At 43.8% G+C, this 21,448-nt stretch overlaps 1 protein-coding gene across 4 annotated transcripts in view; it reads left to right on the forward strand.

Moving 5' to 3' along the window:
* Positions 1 to 21,448, forward strand: part of mkln1 (muskelin 1, intracellular mediator containing kelch motifs) — a 195,571-nt gene that overhangs the window by 164,241 nt on the left and 9,882 nt on the right. For 3 of the 4 annotated variants that reach the window (XM_072471106.1, XM_072471107.1, XM_072471110.1), the window contains 4 exons: positions 799 to 913; positions 7,776 to 7,915; positions 8,672 to 8,774; positions 20,603 to 20,657. In XM_072471106.1, coding sequence (XP_072327207.1) covers positions 799 to 913; positions 7,776 to 7,915; positions 8,672 to 8,774; positions 20,603 to 20,657 — 413 coding nt within the window. The remainder of the gene's footprint in view (positions 1 to 798; positions 914 to 7,775; positions 7,916 to 8,671; positions 8,775 to 20,602; positions 20,658 to 21,448) is intronic. The other variant, XM_072471109.1, reaches the window with a different exon arrangement.

Consider the following 21,448-nt stretch of genomic DNA (forward strand, 5'->3'; position numbering starts at 1 on the left):
AGTGAGAATTCTTCAATGGTGAGCAATTCTCGTCAGTGTGCCTTTGTGTTCTGCGTTTTGTGGTACTTCCTTATGTGCTTCATTGCTCTCTTGCACATAAATGAAGTATTGACTTGAAAACAATAAGTCTTATTTTTAGAAAAGCTGAATACTGAGGATGCTGGAAATCTGAAATTAAAACAAAGTGCTGGCAATACCCAGTAGATGCTGCCAGAGTTTCCGACATTTTCTGTTTTCAAGGCTTATTTTTATTTGTTTTCATTCGGGGCTACGATCTCCATCTGAAAAATGCCTACTGCATTCTTTTAAATGTATTTCCTGTCATTTAGAAGGTTAATGTCTGATTTGATCAAAGTTTTCAAGATATCAGCACAAAATTAGCATTCGGTCGTGTGGATTAATTGAGGAAAACCAGTGTGGATTTGCCAAAGGCAAATAGCATTCAACTAACTTGATTGAATTTTTGATAAAGTGCAGAGAGGGCTGATGTGCTGTACTTGGACTTTCGAATGATGCTTGATTAAAGTGAATGGTGCACTGATAGTTTCGACTGGTTGGGAACTTTGGACTGAGTGACATAGTGTAAAAAAATATAGCAAATGGCAGTAAATGCAAGAATTACTTTCAAATCACAGGTGGATAGATTTTTGTCATCCAAAGGATTAAGGGACACGAGGCAAAGATGGGTATGCGGGGTTCAATCTTGTTGAATGGTATAACAGGCTAGAGGAGCTCAATGGCATACTCCTGTTCCTTTGCTCCTATGTTCCTATAATGGCATGTTTTTCTGTGGCATAGGTCCTGTGTTTACAAAAATGATCAGTCTCTAAAAGATAATCTGAACAAGAGCATTCAAGAAGAGGAGCCATGTCCGAGATTTGCTCACCAGCTCGTCTACGATGATATGCATAAGGTATCTTGCATTTAGTCCTCATTCATTCTGAGATTTTGTTTCTTTTCTCTTTCCCAACTTCAACATCTTTTGCCTGCTGAACATGTGCCTCAAGTGTACAGTTAGGAGATCGGCTGAGAACTGCTATGAGTGAAAGTGGATGCATTCTGCAAGTAAAGAACAATCCGACTTGTGTCCTGCCACCGTAACCAATTTAGAAATGGGGAGAAAAGCCGCTACGCCCACCAAATTTGATTCTTTATGGAAGAGCTTTTTGGTGTCCTAACCAAAGTTCTCCCTTTCTCTAATATCACTGGAGATAAATTTGCCTGATGTTTTTAGAGCTTTGTGTGCCAAATGACTACTGTCTTTACTCCAATAGCAGAAACTGCACAATACATCTGCAAAGCGTTTTTTTGTATCTGATGCATTTTGGAGCACGTGAAAGACTTGATAAGTTGCTTATATATATGTAATTTGTCCATCAAGATTCCTTTTTCAACACACTAACTTAAATGGATTTCTGTCCGTTTTTCTCTCCTGTTTGTTCGCCTGCACCCGCTGCCCCGATAGAACTTATTAACTGTGCTTGAAGTGGATCTGTGGCTGCTTTAGATCCACAAATCTTAGATCTTTTGCCTCAATGACGTTTCTGGTCGTAGGCCTTGATCAGATGGGGTAATGTGTGAAAAATGTTGAAAGTAAGGAAAAAGTAATGGGAACATGGAATTTTGTTTTGGCTAAAATAGTGGAGATGTCGCTGATTGATGGGCAGTAGAAAACGAGAAGTTAAATGCATTGTAAAGTTTAAAATGCAAGTAACTGTTGGCTGTATCCGCACATAGTGGAACTGGTACTTGATTGGTTCCCCCTTTTCTCGTGTTCCCATATTTTAATTGGCATGGCCTATTCTCAGCACTGTTTAACGGCAGCGCCATCATGAAAATAATTTTTGACAAACTATTATTTCCTCTTCCAATTTTGCTCTCCATTCTCGAAGGATTGATTTGAGTGCCGACATCCTGATGCGCAGGGTGCACCGGCCACAGCTGAGGCTGCTGCCTTATAAACCCTCATCTTCATAGGTCTGCATTTGTCAAGCACTGCTGGAGTTTAAATGGTTGTTTTACTTCCTTTCTCTCCCTCCACCACCCCTTCTTGCAGCGTAAGGACCCTGCAGCTATGGCTGATGTCAATGAACTGAGCAGGCTAGAGTTGAACCTGGGGTTTATATGTCTTAATTCCATGTTGAACAGTGAATTGTTACAACTGAGCCATCAGTGAAAACGATAATTCTGGATATTCTGTCTCTCTCCTCTCTCTCTCTCTCTCTACCCCCCCCCCCCCCCCCCCAAAAAAAAGCATGTTTCGTATGCTGCATGTCAGAGTAATTTAGATCTTTATACCCGTTGTTTGCAAGGGAACAATTGAGCACTTTTCCCCCTTCAAAATAGAGCTCTTTCAGATGTCCAAGTCAGCTTAATTACCTCTGCTGGCTTGCACACAGATGGTTCTGTTCCTACTGGAGCCAGCAGTTTGCTGAAACTGCAAGCCCACAAAGGAGAAACTTCAATTTGAAACAGAAAATCCAATCCCCTTTGGGGGAAACTGGCAATCCCCTCCTATTTCAACACTGGCATAAACCTGTTGCCGTTCAGTGTGCTTCGTTGAATGCATCGAGGCAGCATTTTCCTACCATGTGCATTTCAACAAGAGCCATTGGATAACTGGATGGACTTCATTCTATTAAAGCAGACTATCATGCTTCCAGTAAGCTAATGCAGCTGAATTCACTTGCTGTAAAGTGGAATCAAACCAGAGCCAAATGGCTTTCAAAGGTAATTGCTCAAACATTTCAGGGGTGTTCCAATGGAAACGAGCACAAATGAGTACACAGTATTTATACATTTAAATAGGAATTGTCTATGGACAAGTCAGCAGCAGCAAATTATTAGTAATTGTTCTCAAAAGAACTAAAAGCATTTTAACAATGGAGCAGCGTTGATCCAGTTTGAGCTGTGGGATTGCAGCTATATATGGAATATGTAGGTGCAGCAACTTGATATAATTCAGTGATTGCAGAGGCAGAATAACCTGACTGCTGGAGTCCCTGAAGGAGGGACTGCAGTGCCACAAACCACGTAGTTTATGCAAAACTGGCTGATCCCAGATCCTCTGATCAGTGTAACCACAATGAATATCCATTGTATGTTACTTTCTGCCCCGAAGTTTGAAATTACAACCTGTATTTTACCTCCAATTAGTGGAACTATTAAGCAGTGTTGCGGATGGTCATTTAGCCCTTGCAAAATCTAACCGTTTGGTTAGCTGGGGATGAATTTCATGGCTGCTATTCATTTCTGGGAGCTTAGATGATATGAGAACAATAAGGGTGAAGTTTATGTGATTTATAGATGTAATGGTACTGTAAATAAATTACAGTTCTTTTTGGAATAAAAAAAGTTAGCTAAATTTAATATTGTTTTAGAAGCTAGAATTATTCTGATATTGTTGAGCTCATTTTTTAACTGTCCATGTTAGGGGGAAAACACCCTCTAACATAGAAGCAGCCAGATAAATAACGAGATATTGCTCTACTGACTGGCAAGGGCATCGGCAACCAAAGGGTATGCCAATTACCTTTACTCCGACTTCCTCGGAGTAAAGGTAATTGGCAAAAGAACCAGAGAGGAGATGAGATTACTTTTCAATGTAGTGAGTTATGATTCAAATAGGAGGGAAAATATTTGTAAGGAGTTGGATGGATTGGATAGCTCTACCAAAGACCGACACAGTCACCATGCACCAAATGGTTGCCTTCTGTGCTGTATTATTCGGAGTTCTATGTGGCCTCCCCCTCTGGGTTGGCCTCCTGTTTCAGACAGCATGAGTCCTCGCCAAAGGGCAATGATCTCTTGAGTGTGTGATTGGTGCTGTTGTGTGATTTTAAACAGGTCCCTGATATAATTTTAACAAGAAGCCTGTGACCCATACCAGACTTGCTGGCAGGAGCAGGCCTAGAAAGGAGCTTCATTTGTAAGTTTACCATGCAGGCTCGAACAAGCAAGCAAGGGCGTTGGGGCCTCTCCTGCCATGGAATTCCCAAACTCCATCCCCAACAGGACTTGCATCCAGACACCCCGTCATGCACATATCCAGCAAGCAGACAACTGTTCCCACGGTGGAGAAGGGGGGGGGGGGGGGAGGAATCTAGCAGGGGCTGTCCTCTATACAATGTTGACCGCTGGTCAAGTACTGACTACTGCTTGAATTATCCAGGGGAGTCACCCAGGTGATGAAGCCCAGCAGTTCTTTCTCTTACCCGATGACTAACCTGTTGGTCTTTTTGATTGCTGGTCCCCACACTTTGTTTCAAAATCAGAAGGAATAGTTATTTGGTAAGTATCTTAACTCCAAAGAACACTTTGGTATGTGAAAAGGGCACTGATGAGAACCTCCTAATTGGTGGGACTACAATCAACAAAACGTCTGCTTCAAAAAGTGTGAATTGCTGCAATCTGATGCATTGGTGAATTCATGGGGACAAGTTTACATTTTTTGAGGGTTGGTCACTTTTTATAAATGCTCGGTGACTGAACTGGATCGGTGACTTCCTCGGAGTAAATAATTTGTGATCTCTTGGGAAGATTCGTGGCCCCACTCTTTTTTAGTGGCTGCATGCCTGTCTTCATAACTAATGGCGTTGGCTTGCTGATGAAGGCATTCTCTGCAGAGTTCTTAGCTCCCTATCTGAATTGCTGTAGGCTGGTAGATCGAGTGAGCATGAATGGAAGGGAAGGCAGGCAGTAAGTTGCCTTGAGTGATTAAAAGGCCGAGCAGTAAATAGATCGGCTCTAATGTTGCTGTTCCCATTTGCATCTCATCAAGGTTTCAAATTCTCTTCACTCTAAGCACTCTGTTTAGCAGCACCACACAAATGGTTGCTTCAGCCAAGACCTCGTGAATCAAGAAACGAGAGATGCTGCACCTCAATGGTGTGTGTGTGTGTGTGTGTGTGTGTGTGTGTGTGTGTGTGTGTGTGTGTGTGTTCCATTTAATTCCAGAGTTGTATTCGATTGAATTGTACATTTTGTTTTAAAATCCCATCCTTAAAGTTACAAAGCCAATGCACAGAATGGACACACAAACCCTCGATCCATCTCTTTGCTTGCTCGAAAAGCCAACTCAAATTCAAATTGAAGCCAATTTACAGTCTCCACAAGGGAGACATACAAGATCCAAACTGATCAGAAAAGGCACTGCACCTCATCTTGGGCTTGATCTGAAGCTTGATCTTAGCCAGAAGGCCGAGAATAAATAAAATAATGACAAAGTTGACCATTTCCTGCTGAGCCAGAGTTCCTGCAGCTTGTATAGGCATTCTGACATGCCATATTATGTCAACGGGTCTCTGTCTGCTTCTGTTTGGCAGTATTTTTTTTTAATGACTGGCTTGTAAGTTTGGAAATCTGAGGTTCTTCTCGTGCCAGAGAGAGCGAGCACTGCAGCAATGGTTTTATTTTCTATTAATCTATTGCACAGCCTTTGGACCCAAGCTGAATCAGACATTTTAAAAAGTGTTGGACTGCATAGCGGATTTGAAGTTCCTGTATCCTGTTTTTTGCCTGCTGTCCTATTCTGTATATATCAGACACTGGTTTCATTCTGCGTTGTGTTGTAAATGTTCCTGCATCGTACTTGTTCATATGAATTTCTAGCTGAACCAAGAATGACTGTAGCCAGTGGTTCTATCGGGAAACCTGATTGTTTCTGCAGCTTGGAATGTGCAGCGGAGTTGTCTGTTTTGAAGCTGCTGTGACATTTGAAGTTTAACCAAATGATGGATCCTTGGAAGGACAATGGTTGTTTATCTGTGGATTCCAGTCAGGTGGCCAAGAATGCAAGCTAATGCAAGTTAACCCAGACTGAACCATCAGAAAATGAAATCAATCTTCACACAGGCTAGGTGTTTTGATTTGCAAATCAGTCAGGTTGCAGAGAGCCAATGGCTGGACTCGACTCACCTTACCAAGGCATTAATTGAGGCGAGTTGCTCAAATAGTCCCATTTTCAAAATGTTCCAAGATGCATTTAATCTGGCTTCTTCTGCAACTTTGTTCAGGTGCCTCTCTGTCTGGAACAACTTTAACAAGCTGTTGGCCATCTCCTTACTTTATTCAGCCCAACTTTTTATTTCTGTTGTCTGGTGATGACGTGTAACTCAATGGAGTTCAAGTTCTCCCTGTTCCTTTCAACCAAGATTTATTTTCTGGACTCTGAAAGCGAGTCTGAACCTTGAAATACTTTTTATTACGATTGCGAAAACTTTGAAGCCTCAGTCCAAACTAAATGCTGTTGTTCATCTATTGGTATACCTTGTTTCTGCACACACATTGTAATAAACTTACAATATTTCTGCCCCCACGTGTGTCTTCCCCACCTTGGAGCAATCGTGCGATTCCAGTGAGAATCCTCCATGCCTTCCAGCTCAAAATAACTCAGTAATTCTAATCCCGCAGCATAGTGACACATTAATTCCATATGTGAAATTGATAATTTTCTCTTCATTGAGGTATAATGCTGTCTCTGAATTCATTGTGCTGCAGTGTTTTGGGAAATGAGAATTGTAACCCTACATATAAAGGTTATTTTCCCTTGAGCCGGATGTCAGTGAATGCTTAGCATCATTCAGGACCGAGGGGCCACAGTCTAGGAATCACATTCGAGGAATCACTCTTAATTGTTGTGCATCGTGGGAAGGAATAATTAGTGATAACACTTTCTAAGTTCCAAATAAACGGACCCTTCCTTTTATTCTTTCTCACTTCAATTCTGCATTGTTAGAAGGCAGTTCATGCACAAATATAATTCCAATTCTCTTCCCACACCTAGTGATGCACTATGGCAGACTTCCATAGCTGGTAATTCCCAGAACAGAGACTTATAACTTGAAGGGCGCCACTCTAAATCATCATGGCTGACTGCTCCCACTACCAACCATTAGCGTGTTTGGAAGGATTTGCAGGTTGATGCATGCAACCTGTTTGGCCGCGTAATGAACGCATCTTCCTTGGCCATCAAGTCCTGGGGTTGGACTCAAACCCGGAGCTTCTGGTTCAGAGTCAGGGATGCTACCCACTGCGCCACAAGACCTCCATGAAAATAATACTCATGCTAGACAGGATAGATGCAGGGAAGATGTTACCAATGATGGGTGTGTCCAGAACCAGGGGTCACAGCCTGAGGATTCAGGGTAAACCATTTCGGACAGAGATAAGGAGACATTTCTTCACACAAAGAGTGGTGAGCCTGTGGAATTCATTACCACAGGAGGTAGTTGATGCTAAAACTTTGAACATATTCAAGAGGCGGCTGGATATAGCACTTGTGGAGAATGGGATCAAAGGCTATGGGGAGAAAGCAGGATTAGGCTACTGAGTTGGATGATCAGCCATGATCGTGATGCATGGCGGAGCAGGCTCGAAGGGCCAAAGCCCATCTCCTGTTCCTATCTTCTATGTACGTATCTATGTATGCATGTATCCACACTATCAAACAATCGCCTCACTTTCTTAATGATTGCCGTGCCCATTTGGTAGAATGGGAAAATATGGAGAGCAACTTGGTATTTCAAGACAAAGCATCGACCAGTTTACACTGATATCTCTGCCAACCTCCATTTCTTCTCCCCCGCCCCACTCATCATCTACATGCTCCAAAGCTAAGTCAGAAGGTAATTGGTCCAAATTAATTTGAGCATCAGATTTGGGCAATTTTGCACCATTTATGTAGATCTTAAATATGTTTGTTTTTGCAATGTTGACCGGAAGTTTACTTTTTTTTCTGTATGTAACAACTGAATTCCTGAATTTTTGGGGAACAGGTCCACTACTTGTTTGGTGGAAATCCTGGGAAGTCGTGCTCACCCAAAATGAGACTGGATGATTTTTGGTCACTGAAGCTTTGCCGCCCTTCCAAGGACTACCTCTTGAGACATTGCAGATACCTCATCAGGAGACACAGGTATGCAAGAACAAAGCTCTCAATAATGTACAGAGGTAATAGAGCATAGCACTTAACTACCACTGGGGGCTTGAGTGTAAACTGTGCCTGTGGATGAGTGCTAAGTTGTTTTCAGTTGCTTAGTTTCATCTGATGAATCGCATTATACTAAGGTGTGCTTCACTGACCTTTGTGTGTTACAGTCCTTATTCAGATATATTTGAAACTTGCGGAGCTGAAGGATGTACTTCACGGTTAAAAGGTGCCTTTCCCTTGTGTGATATTTAATTTTATCCAACTTCATCCAATTTTTCTTTGTTATGGGATTTATTTGGAATTCTGGGAAATGTAGTGAAAAGTGATTGTTACATACATTAAAGAAAACAGGATAGCGGTTAGTTTCGATCGAACTTGGCGTTTTTGGGGGGCAAGGCTCTCTAATTAGTTGATTACTCCTTCCTCGGCTCCTTGTACTGCAGAGAAACAACTTTCACGTGTCTGGACACCTGACCGTGCAGCTTTGCAACTGGCCACGAGAAAGAACAGTGAAATTGATTTCCCCTTGAACAAGCTTGCCCCCACACCCCTCCCCAGACATGTCAGACGACTGAATTTCCGAATCACATTTCCATCCAATGCTATACTGTTGAACTTGGTGCCATGGATTTGGAGGACTGCAGACCTTTGTGTCACATAGATGTAGTGTAATGTAACTTAGTGTTTTGTTTTTGTCCTGCAAATTTGTTAACTTGTTTTACTTCACTCCTCTCCCTCTAGATTTGAGGAGAAAGCTCGAGCAGAGCCTTTAAGTGCTTTAAAATATTTACAGAACGACTTGTATGTTACTGTGGATCACTCGGACCCAGAAGAAACTAAAGAGGTAAGGACTACAAACCTTCTAATCATCATTCCTCTGTCCACTTTGATATTACTGCTTGCATGTTTGATATAATCAATGGATATTGTTTAATAATTACCAGAATGGAGTCTGGAGGCTGCACTTGAATTTGTCTTCATCTGTTTATGCAAGACTGTTGTCAGGCCATTTCTGGATTACATAAGCTTAAAATTCAATTTGCGGAGTATTTTGTTAGCTGATCTGAAACGGAGGGAAAATGGAGTGGGTGATGGAAGGCACGGCGCTGAGCTCAAAGCCCCTTGATTAGGAAGGCGAGAATGACGACCAGAGCTTAGTGCTTGCTGCTATTCACTAATTCCTGGTAGAAAATGCATGGATGTGAACTTGTGGTTGAAGACATAGCTGGGCTTGACTTTGAAACTAGCATTCACTCCCAGGTTCTGGCATGAGGAGTGACCACTTGCTTGAGTCAACAGAGATCCCATAGCCTGTACCTCAGCAGTTCCTGTTTAACAAGGAAACCTGCTTTGTGCTATATGTACAAAGTCTATCTTTAAATAAAGGATGACAGGCAGACAGTTAGCTGTAGGAAGTGGCAAAGGCGATGGTCAGATGTTGTGGTGTTTTGGTCAGATTGCTTATGATCACTGGCTGCAGTGGCATTTATGTCTGTGTGACCCATGGTTCTCCTACTCAAATACCATTTTAGGAATCAACTCAAAAAGCCCGATAGAAAATTAATCACCAGGTAGAAACGGGTATGCAAATGTCAATCACAAAAATATTTCAAACTGTACTACAAGCCTGAGATGTGGGTTCAGAATATTGCGAGGCAAACTTTAGAACAAAAGAATAAAGAAAAGTACAGCACAGGAACAGGCCCTTCGGCCCTCCAAGACTGCGCCAACCATGCTGCCCATCTAAACGAAAAACGTCTAACTTCTGGGGTCTGTATCCCTCTATTCCCATCCTATTCATGTATTTGTCAAGATGCCACTTAAGCGTCACTGTCATCCCTGCTTCCACCACCTCCTTCGGCAGCGAGTTCCAGGCACCCACTACCCTCCGTGTAAAAAAACGTGCCTTGCACATCTCCTCTAAACCTTGCCCCTCGCACCTTAAACTTATGCCCCCTCGTAATTGACCCCTCTACCCTGGGAAAATGTCTCTGACTATCCACTTTGTCTATGCCCCTCATAATTTTGTAGACCTCTATCAGGTCCCCCCTCAACCTCCTTCGTTCAGTGAGAACAAACCAAGTTTATTCAACCTCTCCTCATAGCGCTAATGCCCTCCATACCAGGCAACATCCTGGTGAATCCCTTCTACACCCTCTCTAAAGCCTGCACATCCTTCTGGTAGTGTGGCGACCAGAATTGAACACTATACTCCAAGTGTGGCCTAACTAAGGTTCTATACAGCTGCAACATGACTTGCCAATTTTTATACTCAATGCCCCGGCCAATGAAGGCAAGCATGCCGTATGCCTTCTTGACTACCTTCTCCACCTGCGTTGCCCAATATCTAAAAGCTCTGCATATGCAGTGATCAGCAAATGGTTCAGATTGAGGTAATAGAGGTTTGTTTTAAGATTTGGTTGCCAGAATGGGAGAACTGTGGAGATTCTCTTTCTGTATGGACTAAAATGCCCAAGAGGCTTTCCTTGTGATCAAGCTGGGATTTACTTTTAAAAGTGCGCTCAACTCTGCTTACTTATCCAGCCATGAAAGATGTTCCTGGATCTTGGGGCTCAAGTTCTGAGTTGGCTTCTAAGGTGATGGTCAAAATAGGCCCTATACCCAAATTTGCTATTTATAATGCAATAGTGCATTTAAATGGACTTGAATTTTCGAGTGCAATGAATTGAGGGTACTGAAAAGATGATTGTAATCTGAGCAGATGTAACCAGTCTTGTTGCTGGAAGTTGAGTTTCTCAATTAGTTCTGGAGAACTCTTCCGAAATACATGTGTAGCAAAGTCACAGATGTTTACAGCATGGAAACAGGCCCTTCGGCCCAGCTTGTCTATGCCACCCAGTTTCTTATCACTAAGCTAGTCCCACTTGTCCACATTTGGCCCATATTCCTCTTCACCCACCCTGTCTAACTGCTTTTCAAAGGAAAAAATTGTACCCGCCTCTACCACTGCCTCTGGCAACTCGTTCCAGATGCTCACCCTCTGTATAAAGAAACTCCCCCCTGGTCTCTTTTGTATCTCTCACCTTAAACCAAGCCCTCTAGTTCGAGACTCCTCTACCTTTGGGAAAAGATGTTGACTATCTACCTTTTCTATACTCTTCATTATTTTATAGACCTCTATAAGATCACCCCAAAGCCTCCTACGCTCCAGGGAAAAAAGTCCCAGCCTATCCAGCCTCTCCTTATAACTCAGACCATCAAGTCCTGGTAGCATCCTCGTAAATCTCTTCTGCACTCATTCTAGTTTAACAATATCCTTCCTATAATAGGGTGACCAGCTCTGAACACAGTATTCCATGTGTGGTCAATTACGGGGCAGCACAGTAGCATTGTGGATAGCACAATTGCTTCACAGCTCCAGGGTCCCAGGTTCGATTCCGGCATGGGTCACTGTCTGTGCGGCTTCTGCACACCCTCCCTGTGTGTGTGTGGGTTTCCTCCGGGTGCTCCGGTTTCCTCCCACAGTCCAAAGATGTGCAGGTTAGATGGATTGGCCATGATAAATTGCCCTTGGTGTCCAAAATTGCCCTTGGTGTTGGGTGGGGTTACTGGGTTATGGGGATAGGGTGGAGGTGTTGACCTTGGGTAGGGTGCTCTTTCCAAGAGCCGGTGCAGACTCGATGGGCCAAATGGCCTCCTTCTGCACTGTAAATTCTATGATCTATATTTTGGTGTCCTGATGACTTGCATTTTGACATGTGACATTCGTGTTTTCTTTCTGCTTGACTTTTTCTCCTGTTGTTTTATCCCATGTTTCACCACAGCTGCTGTGGCTGAGTGCCTATTAATGAGCATGGACTATCTCCAAACTTTCGAACTGCTTGTCTGACATCTCTTATTGGCTGAGCAGACATTTCTCCAAAATATTGGGGAGACCTGTCTCCAATTCCTATCACAATCTTTATTCCCTGGCAGGTCTCTGGCTGAATCAGACTCTCTCAAGTCTTGGATGCCTATTTGATCCCGAGAAGAACTTCAAACCATTCTATCCATTTAATCATTTAAATCATTTATTTCCATCGCATGACCATGATCATCTCTACCCCTGCCTCAGCTCATCTGCCGCTGAAACCCTCGCCCATGCCTATCCTGCCTCCAGATGTGACTATTCCACTGCATTCCTGGCTCCTCTCCAACATTCTACCCTCTGTAAATTTGAGATCATTGGAAACTTTGTAGGCCATGTCTGTATTTGCACCAACTCCTGTTCATTGAGCACTCCTGTGCTTGCTGACTTGCTTTTGCTCCTCATTAAGCAAATACTCTAGTTTAAAATTTGCATCCTCCTATTCAAATCCATCTATGACTTTGCCTCTTGCTGTCTCTGGAATCTGCTTGAGGCATACAACTTTGAAGATATCTGAACTCTAATTCTGTCCCCTGGGCATCCCTGATTTTCATCTCTGCACCAATGATGCCAGTGTCTTCTGCTGCATAGGCCCTAAGCACTGGAACTCTCTCCACAAACTCCCCTGTTTCTCCCCCTTTCCCCTGTCCTTCTAAAATCTATTTCTTTGATCAATCTTTGGTCACCTTCCCAACCCTCCCCGTACGTGGCTTGTCATATTTTGTTTGAGAACATTCCTCTAATAATAATAATTTTTATTGTCACAAATAGGCTTACATTAAGACTGCAATGAAGTTACTGTGAAAAGCCCCTAGTCGCCACATTCCGGCGCCTGTTCGGGGAGGCTGGTACGTGAATTGAACCGTGCTGCTGGCCTGCCTTGGTCTGCTTTCAAAGCCAGCGATTTAGCCCTGTGCTTTGGAATCTTTTACTATATTAAAGGTGCTGTTTAAATACAGGCTGTTGCTTAGCCATGACTCTGTGCAGTCACTATAATCCATGGTGATTACAGAGTTGTTTCATCTCCTGTTGAAAAGTCAGGGTATGCTCTGCCTCAGCGGGGCGTGTACCACTTTGTATCTCAATCTTCAGATCAGTGGCAGGAAACAGATTGTGGCTGACCGCTGAACCAATTACAGTGTATTAGACCAGCGTGTGGGGTCCTGCATTGCTGCTGAGTATGACAGCTTTGTGCAGTTGGTGCTTTCTGTGCAAGGCTGGTTTCTGTGTATTTACAAATAATTATTCAAGTCTTGGGCTATTAACCCTATTTACCAATCCAATGGTCTTTCAAGCTGCAGACTTACATTAAGACATCTTGCCATTTATTGTCCTTTTTGGCCACTGTTGGAATTAATGACTATTTAAAAGGCTGCATTTACAGTAGCAAAATAGATGTTTTGTACCTCATCTAAATGACTGATAAACTGGGAGATTTTTGTTCTGGAATTCCCTGATATTTACACTTGGTTCAGATTCTTCGAGTAAATGTGCAGTGATTTAAAATGAAAATCGCTTATTGTCACAAGTAGGCTTCAAATGAAGTTACTGTGAAAAGCCCCTAGTCGCCACATTCCACCACCTGTTCGGGGAGGCTGGTACGGGAATTGAACCGTGCTGCTGGCCTGCCTTGCTCTGCTTTCAAAGCCAGCAATTTAGCCTTGTGCTAAACCAGCCCCACTACCGCTGACTATCACTATCCTGTATTTCTGTATGATGTTTTGCTTTCTGATTCACTCTTCTGCTACCCCATGCACCATTCCCTTCGCGTGGGGCGGATGGATGAACAGCTTGCGTTCAGGATTCTGTCAATGTTACTCTATAATCAACCATCAGATGTAAAATGCTGATCTGGGATGACACACCACAGATTTTCTTTTTTTCCATTCCACTCCCTTAAAGTGTCCAACTTTGGTGTCTCTTGCCTGTCTACCTTGTACAGATTGGGAATTTTCAAATATAATTTGACACTGCTGGAGTTCTGCATTGGTGTGCATTTTGTTACGATCGCTGTTGATGTTGTAACTGGACAGGAACAAAACCGAGTGGAACTCTGGCTCAAATGCCTGGAACTTTTATTTTGTTTATAAAATCAGAAGGAACAGAGTCGCATGACTGCTAATTAGTTTTAACAACAAGAAAAAACATGTATTACACATGAAAAAATTGGATTATGATATACGCCTTTACTGCCCCCCCCCCCCCCCTTACCTAAACAGTTACACACCTATTTTAGGAATAACACTGATTATATAAATACATCATAATCTACAAATGGTCTCATTAGCACACAGTCCCTTTCAAGAACACTCTGAACCCAAAGTGAATGCCTCCTCAGAACCCCCCCCCCCCCCAGATGATTGTTACGTGAGTTTCCAAGCTCCACTCCCAAAAACACGCTTTCAAATTTTCTCTCATAATTATGCTTGTTCTTAGTGGTTTACATTTCAAAATCCAGACCAGGTTTTCCAAATGACACATTTAAACAAAACTTCCACTCTACTTTTAACGGTGAATCCAGTCTAAGATTTGACACTGCTCCTCTTAGGATTTGTTTGTCTTGACTGCTGGGCAGCCTGCTCACAATTGCTTTAACTCTCGATTTCCAGACTGTACTAAAATTTCTTCAGATGTTTGATTTACCTTTTGAAGGCTGCTGTCCCACTTTAAATCTGCAATGGTCTTTCTAACTCCGAAGACTTTGCTTACTCTTGAATTCTTCTGAACAATACTTTAATCTCTGTTGAATTAACTCCAGTCGCCTTAAACATTATTCCTGTCCAATTCCTTTGCTACCTGGACTATAACTTCAGTGAGCCTGCTTCTTTGCAACTCCTGTCCTGTCCAGCTTTTCTTCAGGCAGAGTTGAGAAATGTTCACTCCTTGAGGTCCTGTCTCCAACTGCCAACAAATTCAGCTAAAACTTTTAAACTTTTAAAAATAATTATAAGGGCCTCTGGTGTTAAGTAAACCCTTCTAGTTCTATTTGTTCTTCACAGGGGCTGGTTTAGCACACTGGGCTAAATCGCTGGCTTTGAAAGCAGACCAAGGCAGGCCAGCAGCACGGTTCAATTCCCGTACCAGCCTCCCCGAACAGGCGCCGGAATGTGGCGACTAGGGGCTTTTCACAGTAACTTCATTTGAAGCCTACTTGTGACAATAAGCAATTTTCATTTCAATTTCATTTCATCACTAAGTGCAAGAGAGTCTCAGTTGGAAGTGAAACCAACCCCCACACGTACAAACACCTTTATCCAGCACAAATCTAGTTATAGATTTTACTCTTCGAGGCATACTAAAACATTAAATTAAACCCACTGAAAACAATACCTTATTTCTAATGTTTACAAATATAAATCCCTTACAACTACCTTTTATTTTCAGAACAATTTCTGGAATCAGCCTTCCATTTACTCTTTAGCTATGTGTATTTTCTTTATTGTTGCATTTATAATGCCCCCCCCCACCCCTGCAAGAAACAGGCTATTGAGCTGTTACTGGGCTACTGGGCATTGTTACGGAGCTGAATTTCAGTTGGTAAATCTGAATCATTTATTAAATCATTTATTATGAAATCAAATGAGGAAATGCTGGAAGTACTCAGCGAGTCAGGCAGAATATGTGGAGCGTTAACAATCTGACTCTGACCTTTCATCAGAACTGGGAATAGTTGGAGATATAATGGGTTTTGAGCTGGAGCAACAGAACTGTACCTTTCCATTTGACACTTTATAGTCTTCTGAACTCAACTATTTCCACCAACCTAATCTGACTTTCACTTTTCTTTGCATGTTTCGGTTTATCTCCTATTCTTGCTTCAGTAAAAAGCACGCCTGCCTTCGGCACAACTTTTATTTCCTTACCCCATCGCCGTTCCATTCGGCCCTGTAGGACTCCCTCTTCTGTCATTCAATCTCATAGAATTTACAGTGCCGAAGGAGGCCATTTGGCCCATCGAGTCTGCACCGGCTCTTGGAAAGAGCACCCTACCCAAGGTCCACACCGCCACCCTATCCACATAACCCAGTAACCCCACCCAACCCTAAGGGCAATTTTGGACACTAAGGGCAATTTATCATGGCCAATCCACCTAACCTGCACATCTTTGGACTGTGGGAGGAAACCGGAGCACCCGGAGGAAACCCACGCACACACAGGGAGGGTGTGCAGACTCCGCACAGACAGTGACCCAAGCCAGAATTGAACCTGGGACTCTGGAGCTGTGAAGCAATTGTGCTATCCACAAGGCTACCGTGCTGCCCTCCGCCTTTATCACAGACCTTCATTTCCCCCTTGTCCCACCCACCCCTTTCTCTAAACATCTCTAACTTTTCCCAGTTCTGATGAAAGGTCATCCACCTGAAACCATAACTCTCTTTGTCTCTATCGCCACGAAAGCTGCCAGACCTGCTGAGTATTTTCAGCATTTTCTGTTTTTGTTTTGGGTGTCCAACATCCGCAGTACTCTGCCTTGCCGTTTATTAGGAGTTTGTGGTACATTTTCCACAGCTGCGATTTATACCAGTTGCTTTACTTTGTATTAGAACATAGAACATTAGAGCGCAGTACAGGCCCTTCGGCCCTCGATGTTGCGCCGACCTGTGAAACCACTCTAAAGCCCATCTACACTATTCCCTTATCGCCCATATGTCTATCCAATGACCATTTGAATGCCCTTCGTGTTGGCGAGTCCACTACTGTTGCCGGCAGGGCATTCCACGCCCTTACTACTCTCTGAGTAAAGAACCTACCTCTGACATCTGTCTTGTATCTATCTCCCCTCAATTTAAATCTCTGTCCCTTCGTGCTAGACATCACCATCCGAGGAAGAAGGCTCTCACTGTCCACCCTATCCAATCCTCTGATCGTGTTGTATGCCTCAATTAAGTCACCTGTTAACCACCTTCTCTCTAACGAAAACAGCCTCAAGTCCTTCAGCCTTTCCTCATAAGATCTTCCCTCCATACCAGGCAACATTCTGGTAAATCTCCTCTGCATCCTTTCCAATGCTTCCACATCCTTCCTATAATGCAGCGACCAGAATTGCACGCAATACTCCAAATGCGGCCGCACCAGAGTTTTGTACAGCTGCGACATGACCTCATGGCTCCAAAACTCAATCCCTCTACCAATAAAAGCCTTCTTAACAACCCTCTCAACCCGAGTGGCAACTTTCAGGGATCTATATACATGGACACCGAGATCTCTGCTCACCCACACTGCCAAGAATCTTACCATTAGCCCAGTACTCTGTCTCCCTGTTATTCCTTCCAAAATGAATCACCTTACACTTTTCTGCATTAAACTCCATTTGCCACCTCTCAGCCCAGCGCTGCAACTTATCTATGTCCCTCTGTAACTTGTAACATCCGTCCGCACTGTCCACATGTTCACCGACTTTAGTGTCATCTACAAATTTACTCACCCATCCTTCTCCGCCCTCATCCAGGTCATTTATAAAAATGACAAACAGCAGTGGCCCCAGAACAGATCCTTGTGGTACACCACTAGTAACTGGACTCCAGTCTGAACATTTCCCATCAACCACCACCCTTTGTCTTCTTCCAGCTAGCCAATTTCTGATCCAAACTGCTAAATCACCCTGAATCCCATGCATCTGTATTTTCTGCAGTAGCCTACCGTGGGGAACCTTATCAAACGCTTTACTAAAATCCATATACACCACATCAACTGCTTTACTGTCATCCACCTTTTTGGTCACCTTGTCAAAGAACTCAATAAGGTTTGTGAGGCACGACCTACCCTTCACAAAACCATGTTGACTATCTCTAATCAAATTATTCCTTTCCAGATGATTATACATGCTATCTCTTATAAACCTTTCCAAGATTTTGCCCACAACAGAAGTAAGGCTCACTGGTCTATAGTTACCGGGGCTGTCTCTACTTCTTGAACAAGGGGACAACATTTGCTATCCTCCAGTCTTCTGGCACTATTCCTGTAGACAAAGATGACTTAAAGATCAAAGCCAAAGGCTCAGCAATCTGCTCCCTAGCTCCCTAGTGTGAATACTGACACAAAATATTCATTTAGCACCTCTCCTATCTCGTCGGACTCCAAGTACAACTTCCCGCTACTGTCCTTGACTGGCCCTACTCTTACCCTAGTAATTTGTTTATTCCTGACATATCTATAGAAAGCTTTAGGGTTATCCTTGATCCTACCTGCCAAAGACTTCTCATGTCCCCTCCTGGCTCTTCTTAGCTCTCGCTTTAGGTCCTTCCTAGCTAACTTGTAACTCTCGAGCACCCTAACTGAACTTTCATGTCTCATCTTTACATAAGCCTCCTTCTTCCTCTTGACAAGTGTTTCGACTGCTTTAGTAAACCACGGTTCCCTTGCTCGACCACTTCCTCCCTGCCTGACAGGTACATACTTATCAAGGACACGCAGTAGCTGTTCCTTGAACAAGCTTCACATTTCCATTGTGCCCATCCCCTGCAGTTTTCCTCTCCATCCGATGCATCCTAAGTCTTCCCTCGTCGCATCATAATTGCCTTTCCCCAGATATAACTCTTGCCCTGCGATATATACCTATCCCTTTCCATCAATAAAGTAAACGTAATCGAATTGTGGTCACTATCACCAAAGTGCTCACCTACCTCCAAATCTAACACCTGTCCTGGTTCATTACCCAATACCAAATCCAATATGGCCTCACCTCTCGTTGGCCTATCTACATACTGTGTCAGGAATTATCTCCTGCACACATTGGACTAAAACGGACCCATCTAAAGTACTCTAACTATAGCGTTTCCAGTCAATATTTGGAAAGTTAAAGACCCCATAACAACTACCCTGTTGTTTTCGCTCCTATCCAGAATCATCTTTGCAATCCTTTCCTCTACATCTCTGGAACTTTTCGGAGGCCTATAGAAAACCCCTAACAGGGTGACCTCTCCTTTCCTGTTTCTAACCTCAGCCCATACTACCTCAGTAGACGAGTCCTCATCAAACGTCCTTTCTGCCACCGTAATACTGTCCTTGACTAACAATGCCACCCCTCCCCCTCTTTTGCCACCTTACCTGAGCTGACTGAAATATCTAAACCCCGGCACCTGCAACAACTATTCCTGTCCCTACTCTATCCATGTCTTCGAAATGGCCACAACATCGAAGTCCCAGGTACCAACCCATGCCGCAAGTTCACCCACCTTATTCCGGATGCTCCTGGCATTGAAGAAGACACACTTCAAACCACCTTCCTGCCTGCCAGTACACTCCTGCAACTTTGAAACCTTACTCATGACCTCACTACTCTCAACCTCCCGTACATTGGAGCTACAATTCAGGTTCCCAGGCCCCTGCTGAACTAGTTTAAACCCTCCCGAAGAGCATTAGCAAATTTACCCCCCCCCCCCCCCCAGGTCCAGGTGTAGACCATCCTGTTTGAAGAGGTCCCACCGACCCCAGAATGAGTCCCAATTATCCAGAAATCTGAAACCCTCCCTCCTGCACCATCCCAGTAGCCACGTGTTCAACTCCTCTCTCTCCCTATTCCTCATCTCGCTATCACGTGGCACGGGTAACAACCCAGAGATATAACTCTGTTTGTCCTAGATCTAAGCTTCAACCCTAGCTCCCTGAATTCCTGCCTTACATCCCTATCCCTTTTCCTACCTATGTCGTTGGTACCTATGTGGACCACGACTTGGGGCTGCTCCCCCTCCCCCTTAAGGATCCCGAAAACACGATCCGAGACATCACGCACCCTGGCACCTGGGAGGCAGCACACTAACCGCGAATCTCTCTCGTTCCCACAGAATCTCCTATCTATCCCCCTAACTATGGAGTCTCCAATGACTAATGCTCTACTCCTCTCCCCCTTCCCTTCTGAGTAACAGGGACAGACTTTGTGCCAGAGACCTGTACCCCATGGCTTACCCCGGTAAGTTTCTACCCCCCCCCCAACAGTATCCAAAGCGGTATACTTGTTACTAAGGGGAACGACCGCAGGGGGTCCCTGTACTGATTGCTTCCTCTCAGCCCCTCTCACCGGCACCCATCTATCTTTATTGTTCGGAGTAACTACATCCCTGAAGCTTCTATCTATGACCACCTCTGCCTCCCGAATGATCCGAATTTCATCCAGTTCCCTAACGCGGTTTCTGAGGAGCTGGAGATGGGTGCTCTTCCCACAGATGAAATCAGCAGGGACACTGACGGTGTCCCTCACCTCAAACATTCTGCAGGAGGAACATTGCACTCCCTTCCCTGCCATCCCCTCTGGATAAAAAAAGAAAAAGAAAGAAAGAGCTTACCTGTTATTCACTCCCCTTCTCAGCACCTCTGCGCCCCACACGATAACACCTGAGGGAAAATAAAATAAAAACTACTTACCAGTCACCAGCCAATCCCTTATCTGCAGGCCATGAGGTCACGGTTCAACTTCTATCTACTTCTACCTGCCCTCGAGCCTTCCTCTTGATCTTTACAGCAGCTGGGGTTTTTTTGGTTAGAGGAGGGGGTAGGGATGGAAACGCTGAAGTGTTTCGAGTTTAAGTGTCACTTGACAACAGCTCCTCCACAAACCACCTTCAAGGTAGGGTGAGCACAACAATTTGCAAATCTGCAAATTTCCCCCGTAACAGCCAATCAGAAGCTCTACTCTACTGCCCTCTGCTGGATGCTTGTCTTCACTTGAACAGCTAGGGTCTCTTGCTCAGGTACACCTTCAAGTTAGGGTGAGCACAACGGCGTATGCAAATTTCCCCGCAACAGCCAATCAGCAGCTCCGCTCTACTGCCCTCTGCTAGAACTAATATGCTTTCTTTATTCTTAAGTTTCAGTTACTGGCTCAAGCACTCTTTAAATCAAGTTCAGACTTCATCCCATTAGGTAAGTGGTTGTATAACATTTACATGTCTAATATTGATATGATTGATGGGATTTTTGGAACTTTGTTACCACGTAGAGTGCTCGAGACAAATGACATTGATTATTTTATGGGGAAGCTAGATAGGTACATAAGGCAGAGAGTGATGGACAAATGTGCTTGGGTGTTATTAAGTATTGTGGGAAAAGGCTTACATGGAACATATACGTCAGCACATATCTCTTCAGCCAAATGGCCTGCTTTGTGCAGTGAAATTCTGTGTATTCCATGTCTACTGGAAAAGTAGCTGTTCAAATGGTTTCCAAGTTCAAACCTGATTATATAATCTGAAAGCCTGTGTGTGGTGAATAAGCTCCAGGGTTCTGGGGGAAGATCATTAAGCTGCAACTACTGTCCACTCTCTGCTGATGCTTGTTTCCAACAATTTATGTTATTCCAGTTAACACCATAAAGCAAAAGTAAATCCAGTATGAGAGTCAAGGGCTTGGATGCACAAGTCTTCATTATTTATTGCCCTGCATGTCGCTTGAACGTCCTAGGGGCATTTTTAGTGTCTCGGCTATAGAATTTGGGCAACTGCACTAGATTCCCGGGTAATAAAACTGTAATTTTTGAATACAGGTGGCAGGCAGAATATGTTGGCAGCAGGAATGGGCTGCCTCACTGAGCAGGCTTACAGTAGAGAGAGCTTTCCTCCACTTGGGGCAGGGAGGGGAATGTGGCACCAATCACTCCTCCGCTGGGTCTCTTGGAGACCAATTCAGCACAGGATTGAGGCCTGAATCAATTTCGC

Source organism: Scyliorhinus torazame, chromosome 13 (assembly GCF_047496885.1).
Source record: "Scyliorhinus torazame isolate Kashiwa2021f chromosome 13, sScyTor2.1, whole genome shotgun sequence".
NCBI lineage: Eukaryota > Metazoa > Chordata > Chondrichthyes > Carcharhiniformes > Scyliorhinidae > Scyliorhinus > Scyliorhinus torazame.